The sequence below is a fragment of the Phaseolus vulgaris genome, chromosome 10 (genome assembly GCF_000499845.2).
Source record: "Phaseolus vulgaris cultivar G19833 chromosome 10, P. vulgaris v2.0, whole genome shotgun sequence".
Classification (NCBI taxonomy): domain Eukaryota; kingdom Viridiplantae; phylum Streptophyta; class Magnoliopsida; order Fabales; family Fabaceae; genus Phaseolus; species Phaseolus vulgaris.
Window position 1 is genome coordinate 40,692,246 of NC_023750.2, and position 12,141 is coordinate 40,704,386.

The window sequence follows — 12,141 nt, forward strand, 5'->3', positions numbered from 1 at the left end:
AGCTATTATTATATTAATAATTAATAGTACCATAAAGAATAATTAAAAGAAAATAATATAAGATATAGTTTCTCTTTCATTTTCTTAAAAAAGAAAGTTTATATTTTATTTCTTTTGTCTTCAGTATCACTTGGTTTTCTTTAGGTTTTGATGTTGTAAATAAAACAACTACATATCAATTTATATTTTTTACTTAAATTTATTTTTTAATTATATAAAAAGCTTATGTTTAAAAGAAAGAATTTGGTTTTTATATATATATATATATATATATTTACAGTAACAAATCATCATATGTATCACCTTTTATAAAAGTTAATAATTTTATAATAGTTTAAAATTTGACGATGGGATTTTTTTATCTATGACTATGTAGGAATGAATTAGAACAAAGACTCCAAATATCAACTTTAGGAATTGTTTAGCATGATCTTTTCACTTTCTTTGAGAAATCAAAGAAATAACCCTGCAATAAAATATGATGCTACAACTGCAAGTAAGATCAGTCCAAAAATTATCTAGTTCATCCCATAAAACTCTTAATTTTGTAAGGAATTCAATCACCGTGAGCTCTCCTTGTTTCAAAGATGAAGCCTCCATCTGCAGCTCTGAAATTCTCAACAGATTACCTTTGAAAATCTTGTTTTTCAAATCATTCAAAATCTCTTCACCTTTATCCATCCACATGATGTTTTTTCGTATTTTAGGTGAGACCGATTGAAAAAGCCAAGAAAAGAAACCACCACGTGCTACATCGTTTCCAAGCTTGATAAGAAACAACTTCCTCGACAGGTTCAACAAGCAGGGCCATCAATAAACTCAAGTTTGTTCTTGGAACTTAAAGCGTAATCATGGACCTACTCCATGAATGATAATGTTTTGAACTAAGAACGAGAGAAACAAGAGGTGTAGCAGACTTTTTACTTGGATGAAGATATAGAAAATTGTGACAGAAGGGGATTGAGCTGTATCTTCATTCATGATGCAAAAAAGAAAACAAGAGGGATGAAAGAAAGAAAGAAAAGCAAGAAAACAAAGGGAGAAGAGAAAGATCAGAGAAACCCAACAGAGCTCTCTTAGAAAGCCATAAAACTCTTCATTTCCTTTGCAAGTATTTGATCTCCATGACAGCAAGGTGTTTAAAAATTGCTTTAGACAATAAGCTTCACAAACCAATTGAGAGAAAACAAAAATGCAAACAAGAAACGTATGAAAGGAAAAACATCTGAGAAGGCAGTTTTATAAAGCAGAGAATACAGAAAACTAACAGAAACCTACGCTAAACGAAAAGACAGACGTTGTCCTCGTGTTGCACCTCGTGGACGATAGACACTATGAGCGGACAATAGACATACAAGTGAAAGCATCGAGTTTGTTATTCAAGAAACATATTATCCATCCAAGGCTATAAATTCTGAGTATTGACCGAGGAAGTATTTTAGGATCTAACAAATGCAAAAGATAACAACAGAGAAAATGAGAAACATTTGGATTATGAGGTTGGTTGTCTCAATGCTACTTGATGAAGAGATTGTTGAAAATAGTGAATGCTACAACACTAGTGAAAGTTGAATAAGAGCTGTGAAGACAAAGATGCAAGCCTAGAGAATGACGATGATGAGTTTAACCAGGAGAACCTAATTCACAAGAACTGGACGTGGATTTGCTATATGAATTTGTTTTTCATACTTTGGTATTTATTTGTTTAAGGTGTTTGATGCAGTATTACTTTTGTTTATAGTAAACGCAAACCACCCTCAAGATCTGTTAATGTATTTTATTTCTGTCCAAAAGCATAGCCAACATATGTTGCTCAAGCCATATACTAGACTTATAAACAAACAACCGTATATAGGGGAAACTTAAGCTAAACTGCTATGTGATGTGACGATATCTAAACATAGTTATAATGATTTTCAATAACTATGACTCAGATAACGAATTACAACGGCATTTCAACATTTTTGTTTGCTTCAACTGTGTTTTATTAAGCAAAAGTAGATACGAATTACATTATCCATTTAATTAAGTTTAAAGAACAACAATTGGTAACATCTACAGTGTTTTATTAAGCAAAAGTAGATACAAATTACATTATCCATTTAATTAAGTTTAAAGAACAACAATTGGTAACATCTACGACTAAGAAAAAGGTAAAACTGCAAATTTTTAATTAAAATTTTGGTTTACATTAAAAAAATAAAGCAAACTTTTAATAAAGGTAACCAATTACATTAATTGATCTGTTTTTACAGTCATAAAGTCGAAAAATGTGAAAAAGAAGCTCTTATCATTCTATGCTGAAGTATATTACATAAAATAGAGAGATCACCATTTATTTTGGTTCAGGTAAATGAATATCAATGGCCGGAGAATCACTAATCAGATACTCAAGTTGTCCACGATAATTTCTCAGTTGAGAGCCATGGGAAGACTGCTCTTGCAAACCTGCTGTGTGATGGCTAACTTCTGAGTGTTCACTATGTTCCAAAGCTTCTTGTGCTTTGATTTCTTCACTAAACAATCCAAGGGCATCTGTTGTTGACAAAGAATGAACAGATTCATACAGCACATGGAATTCATTCCTTTTTTCTTGTCTTTCAATCAACCTCTCCTTTAATTGGTGTGGAAGATGAGAAAAAGCACTTCACAAGAAGCAAATCGCCAAAATGATTTTTTTTAAAATACAATTAGTGAAACAATCACAGTACTAAAAATAAAATAAACTGCATGTTGTATTCATACCTGGTAACACCTCTTACAACACCCCAACTGTAACCATCAAGAACCGATTGCTTAAAACCAATGTTGAACCCCTCTTGAGCAGAAGCTTCCTTCCCAGCTATAAGACCATCTCGATACCCAATCTAAAAAAATATGATGGAGAATTGAAAATGAAAAGTTAGATAATCACAGCATAGAAGTATAGAATTAGAAACAAAAATAAGGAAAACTGATTCCAGAATTTCAAAACAAACACCGTATGGAATTGGTCATGCCTCCTCTGCCACTCCCTGTCCAAATCCAACGAACTATCCAACTTGTCATCAGAATCACCCCAAAAACTCAAATCATCATCACCACCACAATCTAAAACCATAATGAAAAATTAAAAGCCTTAACTAAAGCAAAAGACTGAAAAACAATAACAATAGATGCATTTAGTGTATGCCCCTTTCGTAAAAGTGTTTCCAAATCAATTCACTCACGCTACATCTTACCGTTTAACTTATCTTTTTCATCAACAGCACTGGTGGATTTGAGTTCTAATTTGGACAGTTCTAAACTTTCAGCATAAAGTTCTTCAGCAAACCTACCTTCCATCTGCGGTGCACACAAACTATAAGAGAAATTACATTCATAAAACAAAGAAAAAATTAAAAAGAAAATAAGAACAAATACTCAACAATAGACGTCAACGTCGCCGCCGTGAAATGAAGGTCGAAGAGAAACGATGAATAAGGTTTTCGCCGATGCTCGCTGCTCTGTTGACGAAGCTCAGTGCTTAATTTGGGGGAGGATTTTTTTATTTTATTATTTATTTAGGACTAATTGAACAGGCTCAATTGGGACTACTTCTTCCTGCACCTCAATTACTTCTTCAGCCACCTTCATAGATTTTAAAATTCCTAAATTACCATTCAGTATAAAAAATAAAAATTAAAGGTAATGTTTTTACATTTGGTTGTTGAGTGAATCCGCAAGTGTCAATTTGAAGTAATCATATACAAAACTTAATTCTGCATCAGAATAACATTATCGATTTATTCAATTCGTTATTCAATTCATAGTACAACATTATGTTTTGTATTAGATAATTTGGAAAAAAAATTGTGTATCTATAACAAAGTTTTATATATTATGTAATCGGAAAGACAAACATCAAATTTAAAGGTTTTGGATTGGTGAATCCTTATATATACCGGATCCAGAATAAAACAAAACTCCCATTTCTGAATTACGTAATTCAAAACTAACAAAAATAACCACTTCCAGATTATGTAATCTATAACTTAAAAATAGTCACTTTCAGATTATGTAATTCGAAAAAAAAAACTATTTCTATATTACGTAATCCAGAACCTAGCTACATAATAAAACTATCGGATTACCTAATCTGAAATCTATTTAACAAAATAAACCTACCTATTACATAAAACCTATTTATCAGACTAACACTACTAGATTAAAATAGTTCCACCATTCAAACTAAAAACACTTACAAATTGAAAGAAACAAAAGTACTAACCTTGTGGTGGATGAAGAGGGCAAGTGTCGTGAATGATTTGGAGGCAGGAGCGCTTTAGAGGGAGAGGTGTGTCGTTGCTGATGCTGGGAGTGAGAGTAAATGTTAGTGTGAAAAGTAAATATTACGTTAGTATTTTATTTTTTAATATTATTAACTGAAGGATATAATGGTAAAATTAGTTTTAGTATAGAGGTGGCTAAAAAAATGATAGAGGTGCAGGAAGAAGCAGTCCCAACTGGAGTTTGGACTAATTAAGCCCAATTAATGTTATTGGCCTTCTGGGTATCAATTTTGTAAAATAAGAAGGCTAATTCTCCCTAGACTGTTTCTTCCTGCACCTCCATATCTTCTTCTGGCACCTCCATACACAACATGAAAATACATTTTTGTCCTTCTTGTGTCACCTCCATAGACTAGTTTCCAGATTATGTAATTCGGAAACTCATTTGAAAAAAGACTTCCGGATTACATAATCCAGAAGTTAAATGAGACTTCTAAATTATGTAATCCGGAGAATAATCATGCATCTAAAAATGGCTTCCGGATTATGTAATCTGGTAGCTAATTACAAATTTGAAAAATGAATTCTGGATTATGTAATCCGAAATATTATAAAAGGGCATTTTTGGAAATTTGAAAACTTATGGAGGTGAGAGAAGAAGGTATGGAGGTGCAGGAAGAAACAGTCTTCTCCCTATATCAGATTAATTGTGATATGCACCCAACATTTATTTTAAAATCCCAAACTGCCCTTTGTGACCTTTATTTTTAAAAAAGAGCTGCAAAGAAGCTCTTTTACTATAGTGGAGGCATTTAGTGTGGAGGTAGTAATGGTGTAGTGGTTTGCTGTGGTGGTGAAGGCCAAAGCATTATTATTAGGTGCGGTGGAGTTGTCTTTTTAGGTAAGCATTTCCATTTTTGTCTGATTGCAGCTGCAAATGATTTGAAGTTGTTATAAGATATCGGGATTCTGAGAATGGCCTACGGATGCAAATATTCGAAAGTATGTAATGTACATTCCAAATTTCCACATCTAAAATGAGAAAAAAGACTTTCCGATCTTGATGACCAGAAGGCATTCTTGTGTGTACAAATAAGACTACGAATACTCATATCTGGTAGGCACATTTCAGTTCTGAACTTGCATATTCAGAACACCTTATTTATGTTGGGGACATAGATATCCGAAAGGTTAAGGACAAATAGACATTTTCTGTACTGGGTGCAAATCACAATTGATTTGGTTTGAAAGAATTAGCCAAATACAAAAATATTTAAAAGTTAATTTTATGAAGCCAACTCAGTTCCTAAGTGGTTCCTCTAAAATAGTTCATATGTTTGTAATAAGAATCAAAATGCTTCAAACAATTCACTTTATTGATTTCTTAAAGAAAACATTTCAATTTAGAAGAAAGAAAGTGAAAAATTATGTTGTTTTAATCTTCAGAAAAATAAGTATATTTAAGTAAAAAATTGTAAATAATAGGATTGATGTGATTGAAAATAAAAAATAATTGTATAATTAATTAATTTATCAGAATATCCTATTTTGTAAAAGGATTTGAATTAAAGTAAAAATGAATATTTAAATATTAATATTTATACGTATATTTATATATTTGTTTTTAAAATTCATAATTTTTTGTTTAGAAGGTATTGTCACTGAAAACGAATGAGACTCCAATGAAAAAACTAAAAGTTCAATATAAATAACTTTGATGAATTTAATTTAGGCATTTGGTGTTGGTAATCACTATTCATAAAATAAATTTGTATAATGAATTATACCAGTTATTTTTTATTTCTCAACATTAAATCAATCGTTTTATTTCCAATTTTCTGTATCAATACAAATTTTCAAACCTTATTTTGCCCTTGCTTTACTTTACAAAGCTAATTAAATCTTGATTAACGAATCATTATCACTCCCACGTGACTTTTTAAAGTTCAAAGTAACCCTCACTCTTGTTTCTCTTATACACAATAAAATACAATGAAATAAAGAAATTTATGCTTGGACCAAATAAAATGAAATTTTAACTGAATCCTATATTCATGAGTTAGTAACCAAATTCATAATTTTGCACTCATATAACATTAACATGGATAATGCCACCTATAAAGCCAAACCTAATCATATAACATTGACATACATAATGCCACCTATAAAGGCAAACCTAATCGATTATCTAACAAACCCTAACCAATTAGGATCAATTATGCCCTAATGCATAATCAATTATAACCATTTCCATACCCCTGATGCAACTTTCTTTAGAAGCCATGGACACAAGTTATAATATATAGACGAGGTCACTTTGCACCTTGCACATCCAACAATATTCATAACATTTCCACAACCATCCAAAACATCCAAGAATATACTGTGCCCAAACCATGATTTTTTTTAATATTCTTGAAAACCATTACCAATTATGAAAACCTATAAAGGAATCCATAATCAATTATGAGACAAATATGATCATATGACGAAGTTGCTAACAATTCCCATGCAAGTAAAATCTAGGTTTGTAATTAGCTCATTCAAACCAAAATTTCCATGCATTTCTTCACAGTTTAGGGAAGTCATTCTTCCCTCCCCACTCTTTTATTTCCTTCTAAATAAATGCAAATCAACTCAACCATGCATGAACACTACTAACACCTTCTCGGCCTTCAAATCCACCCCAAGAGTAAATATAGGCTCAACCAAACAACAATGTAAAAGAGTAAAACGTTTTCGGTTTCTTTTTCCCACTTTCAAAATCTTTAATGGTAATTATTTTTTTATTCAAACAACAATCTTACAAAAATTCATAGAAACAACAGTGCTGTAACACAGGTAAAAGGTTATACTGGTAACATACTACTTATTATCATTATACTAGCTGTATATAAAACGCAATTCTAATTCAGCGGCTCAGATGGAAACAATAAAATCGAAGAGGTAATATATTTAATTCATTAACACAATAATCCTGAAAATAATTGAGAAGTATAAAGAAGAAATGCCTATATGCATCCCCGCAGGGATAAAGTTTTCTCATATCCTGGCTCCTTACTATAAAGGTTAAAGGTTCCTGTTCCAGAAAGACTGATCCAGCATGCTTAGATGTCAAAGAGGATAGTCTTTTTTTTCTAAACCAAAGTTGTCCAGAAAAAGTCGACATCATATCATGCATTATAGGGTTCCCACCAATCTGTTCAAAATCTGGATGATCATGGGAGAAGCCACAGTAACGCAATCCAGGTTTTAAATGTCAGACACTGAGCTCGATCACCATATTTTATTTTTGATCCAGAAAAGTACGAAGACAACTCCAAAAACAATTGCAACAGGGGCCCACTTCCGAATCAGAGCCTACATCAAATATTTGATTTTAAATTATTTATCCACGATACTGAATATAACTAGAATCCAAATATAAGCAAGAAGCTTCAAAGCTAATAATTTCTTCCTAAAATTGGGCAGGGCAATATCGACATCAACCATCAACTTATTCATCGATACTAAAAGGCCAACATTTTGCATTAAAGAACGTGTGCAAACTTTGCAAAACATCATTGGGATTTCAGAGCAATGGTAAAACATGCTCTAAGGTGTCAACTACATTTGATTTTAATTCGTACAATAAGTTAACTCAAGTACAGTGATATAGGAATATCTCTAACTTGCATTTATTAAACTAAACAGAATCTGCAACTGTTCATGAAGTTCAAAAATAAAACCATCGACTGATCAAATATAATTCTATTTGACGACCAAATGCTACAAAATAACCATAGATTACACAAATTAAAACTAGCACTTTAAAAACTTAGATTTCAAAGTTAATACAAGTGCGGAAACATTCTAAAACACACAAACACAGGCATACAGCCCCAGTACATAGAAAAATGTTACTTTGTATTTCAGTTAATGGAAATATTTATTACAAAAAGGTAAATGAAGTGCCGTGTTTCAAATCTGTCACTATATTTAGGTAAAAGGCAATTGAAAATGTATAAATTCTAATATTGCACTCTTCTTCTATCTAAATTATAGAAGCAATTTACAATTACAGCAAGACATCTCAGAAGTCAAAACCAAATTCACATGGTAAAAATAATCATGAAGGAAAAATGAAAATGACTAACCTGCCGATTTAAATCTCTAGCCTTATCAGCATATACGCGAGATTCTGATGATAAGCGACTGGACATTTGGCTGACCTCTGCAAATTAGAATTTGAAATCAAATGTAGAACATAAATTCCATACTTCACAATTAAAACCAAAACATAAAACAAAAATGAAACTGCATTAAAAGTGGAAATAAATAAAGATCATCTATTAGAATAATAGAGTTGGAAGTGTGGACATTGCTACATCATCTTTATCTCTTCTCACGTCAACCTGATATAAACCTGAACCAAGTTTTACTACTCCTAAGACCCAAGTTATCAATCTCAGATAGGGGCACATAGCTGCCAATTCTGAAAACCCTATAGTTGGATATCAGCAAGTAATGGCTGTTCTTTTATATATTATAATTTATAATGCAAAGTAAATAACTTATACTTCACATATTAAAAAAAAAGGAAAATCATGACAAATAATTAGTCACATTTACAGACAACAATCATCATTAATCTAGGAACAAAGAGCATAGTGAACTGTTGAAATTAATAGAAAAGGAACATAAATTAGATTCAAAATAGCAAAATGTAAAGAAGTTCAAGGAAAAAAGAAAAAAAAAAGGTATTGTAAAGGGTGAAAGAATAGAGAATAGTGGTAAAAAAAAGAAGCAGACATAACTTCTGTGGAATGGTCAAGAGGGACAAAATGGCAAGATCTTCCACACAAGGGCTACAAGCAAACTACATTCAATATAAAAAAATTGTGGGTCTTTATTCAACTTGTTCATGTATACCCAATTCAGCACTTCACATTCACTCTTGCCCTCTAACAAAGTTTCAGACACTATTATGTTTCTGAAGCAATTGAATTAAAAAATGGAAGAGAAGTCACAATTTTACCCAAAAAAAACCCATAAAAGAAAGTTTTTCCATGAAAAAAAAATGCGTTTTTGAACTCTATATAATTGTAGGACCACTCTATAGCACAGTACCACACAAAATGGCACTACAGAAAGCTGTTTTGCTATTTGAATCCCATAACAATCAAGCACTGTTCCACTCTGCTACTAAGCCATAGTAATTAATGACTACTGTTTCTAATGCATGTCTCTTAGAATAAGTGTTAATTCCACCATCTTAAAATTTGGGTTTGGACCGAACCCAATCTCACAAAACCACCTAATAAGGTGAGAATTGACCCCATTAATAGAATGTATTTTATTCATATCTCTAGTTGATGTGAGACCTCTAACAATAACTACAATAGTTGCATGTATAATAGAGGCCTCAATTTCTATATTATACTCAAATCAATAAAGCTCCTTACTGCAAATTTAGAGTTGCATTCTAAGCAATCAGGACAAAAATGATAAAACTAAAACTATTCAGAGATTACAAGAAATATCTTACGGTCCAACTGTTCACCAACACCAAGAACATCCTGCACATTACGAGTCATTATCTGGTGGACTTCATAGAGTTCATCATTCAATTTAGAAATATTGCGCTGAGTATGCGTATCCTGGTAAAGTTTCTTTGTCTTCTGTATAAATGTATCTTTTAAACAATTAAAAGGAAAAGAAAAAGAAAAAAAAAGGTAGATTAAGCCCCAGTAGAAAAAGACAAAAATGCTAAAAATGATAATGACGGTATAGAAAGTGATATCTACCAAACTTGATGAAGGCATAAGGTCTGGCTGCAGTTTCAATTTGAGACCCATTAACACGCTCAAACTCGTTCCTGAGCTCTTCAAGATATTGAAAGGCTAGTTTCTTAGGGTATGCACGATCACACATTGTTAAGTAACAGACCCGTCCTTCTATAATATAACTAAGGCTCTGTCAAGGTCATTTTAGGTTGTGAAACTCTTCCAAATAAAGTTAAAGCACGTTTTTTAAAACTGCAACTAACATAAAATATGATAGATATCAAAAACAGTTGAAAACAATGAAATAACTAATGACCTACTTAAAGAAGTATGATTGTGGATTAACAAGACAGTATCCCAATTTTCACATGCATAAATATATAAAAGAACCATCTGAATTGTAATTCAAGAGGAGAGAAATATGTAGCAAAACACAAGAAAGAAAGTTACATATCTAAGCGCAACAGGGAAAGAAAGAATACAAAACAAAACAAAGACCCTTGGTGACATGAAAAGAACACACTCAAAAGAATGTGAACAGAGAGATACAAGAGAATAATGTCAGTGTATGGCTAGGCTAGAAACTCCACTATAGCACCATGGGTTGGCTAGAAACACAGCAGGGAGCTCTGGGTCAAATGGTTCGCGTCAAAGAGAGAAGGGACCAAAACCAATTAGCATTTGAAAGGACTTAAAGTGGGAAAATTATGACATGACAGGGTTCATCAAGGCAACCAATAACCACATGCTCTGTAGCACTGCTACAGTGGTTCTGCAACACAAGATTGACTGCTTAGATATTTCATGCATTGTACAATACAACAAGTAGGATAATCAAGCAATTTTTATTCGACTACCATGTTATATTATGCAACAACTATGATTTAATAAGGATACTGAAAAACATAAGGTCCAGTTTCAACTGACATCCTTGATGCTTCATAATGTCCTCTTGAGAGATTCTTAAACAAAGCCTTGACTTGCTGTTTGTAATATTCCGCATCTTTAAGATCACGACCATCATCCAGTCCTTCAGCTAGGGGAAGACCATCAGTAACACGGGCAATCATAGTCAACTTCACCATGTTTCTTAGCTTCACAATCTTCCACTCAGACTCAAAAGCTTTGCAACTAAACCAAAATACACTGCAATTCCCAACCAAGAGACAAACAAATCAAAGTTAAATAGATTCAAGCAGATAAAAGAAAAATACACAAACAGTATTTACATTCCCTTGCTCAATATTTCCATAATATATAGGCCACTAAAAATATATTTAATAACTAAAGAATAAAACCCTCATTCATACACGACCAAGCATCCACAAAAGGCCTGCACCACAGCTTTAAACAAAGTTTTGATCCGTCAACATCAGTAACCAAATCGACCCAACTTCACAATCCAACAATCTATTTTTTCCTCTCGAGATAGAAACTCACAAATCCAAAAATATTTTTCAAATTGCAAAGCATTGAACAAAAAGTAGCATAACTAACACATTTTTAAAAAATGAAGAACGCGTATAGTGCAACAATGAGGTAATTGCGGTCTAAACTAAACGAAATTCACAGGAAAACCAATGCATGGCACACGATGTAGCAGCTCATATCGTCAATTCAGCTAATACCTCGTTATTGCAATTAGGATTTGCGAACTAGATCTGACAAATCGCAATAGAATAAACAAAGAAAAACGGCAAGTAAGCCTAATAGACGTCAACAAGATCTTGCATGCTTAGATCGTCTAATTTGTTCTTAGGCAGAGAACAACTACATTAGGTTTCTTATTATTATTTCAATTTCCGAAAGGAGAAGAAAAGTAACGAATAATTATTGATTGAAGTAAAAGGAAGGGACGATGAGAGAGAAACCTGAATGGCGATGAGAGAGTGGCCGGAGCTGCCGTGAAAAACGGCGGCGTGGATGGTCCAGCCGAGTCGATCGATGAACAGAGAGAATTGAAATTGAAATTGAAATGAAATGAAAATGGTGTTGGAAATTTAGGCAAATGCCACGTCGTTTTAAATCGAAAGGAAAAGACAACATTGAAGGCCGTAATAATGAGCAGTTTAAATTCAATTTTGACTTTGAGTAAAATAAAAAATTGAAGTTGTCATTGGTATGTT

At 32.5% G+C, this 12,141-nt stretch overlaps 2 protein-coding genes across 2 annotated transcripts; both read right to left on the reverse strand.

Annotated features, from left to right (window-relative positions):
• Nucleotides 1-2,210: 2,210 nt before the first annotated feature.
• Nucleotides 2,211-3,568, reverse strand: LOC137818866 (uncharacterized). The gene is made up of 5 exons (XM_068622498.1): nucleotides 3,408-3,568; nucleotides 3,222-3,324; nucleotides 2,981-3,090; nucleotides 2,746-2,867; nucleotides 2,211-2,645 (listed from the first exon to the last, which is right to left on the reverse strand). The coding sequence occupies exons 2-5, from the start codon at nucleotides 3,322-3,324 to the stop codon at nucleotides 2,336-2,338; spliced, it is 645 nt and encodes a 214-aa protein (XP_068478599.1). The 5' UTR covers nucleotides 3,408-3,568; the 3' UTR covers nucleotides 2,211-2,335.
• Nucleotides 3,569-7,176: 3,608 nt separating this feature from the next.
• LOC137818491 (25.3 kDa vesicle transport protein SEC22-1) lies at nucleotides 7,177-12,141 on the reverse strand. Its single transcript, XM_068621947.1, has 6 exons — nucleotides 11,887-12,141; nucleotides 10,913-11,161; nucleotides 10,037-10,197; nucleotides 9,778-9,924; nucleotides 8,387-8,463; nucleotides 7,177-7,610 (listed from the first exon to the last, which is right to left on the reverse strand). The coding sequence occupies exons 2-6, from the start codon at nucleotides 11,098-11,100 to the stop codon at nucleotides 7,527-7,529; spliced, it is 657 nt and encodes a 218-aa protein (XP_068478048.1). The 5' UTR covers nucleotides 11,101-11,161; nucleotides 11,887-12,141; the 3' UTR covers nucleotides 7,177-7,526.

Excerpts from the sequence above, each read along its gene's own strand:
- LOC137818866 (XM_068622498.1), bottom strand. The coding sequence starts at position 3,324 with ATGGAAGGTAGGTTTGCTGAAGAACTTTATGCTGAAAGTTTAGAACTG. Across the intron at positions 3,091-3,221 it reads TGAAAAAGATAAGTTAAACG|ATTGTGGTGGTGATGATGAT; the intron begins GTAAGATGTAGC and ends TTATGGTTTTAG. Across the intron at positions 2,646-2,745 it reads GTTGTAAGAGGTGTTACCAG|TGCTTTTTCTCATCTTCCAC; the intron begins GTATGAATACAA and ends CTTCTTGTGAAG.
- LOC137818491 (XM_068621947.1), bottom strand. The coding sequence starts at position 11,100 with ATGGTGAAGTTGACTATGATTGCCCGTGTTACTGATGGTCTTCCCCTA. Across the intron at positions 9,925-10,036 it reads TTATGCCTTCATCAAGTTTG|ATACATTTATACAGAAGACA; the intron begins GTAGATATCACT and ends ATTGTTTAAAAG. Across the intron at positions 8,464-9,777 it reads TGTTGGTGAACAGTTGGACC|AGGTCAGCCAAATGTCCAGT; the intron begins GTAAGATATTTC and ends TCTAATTTGCAG.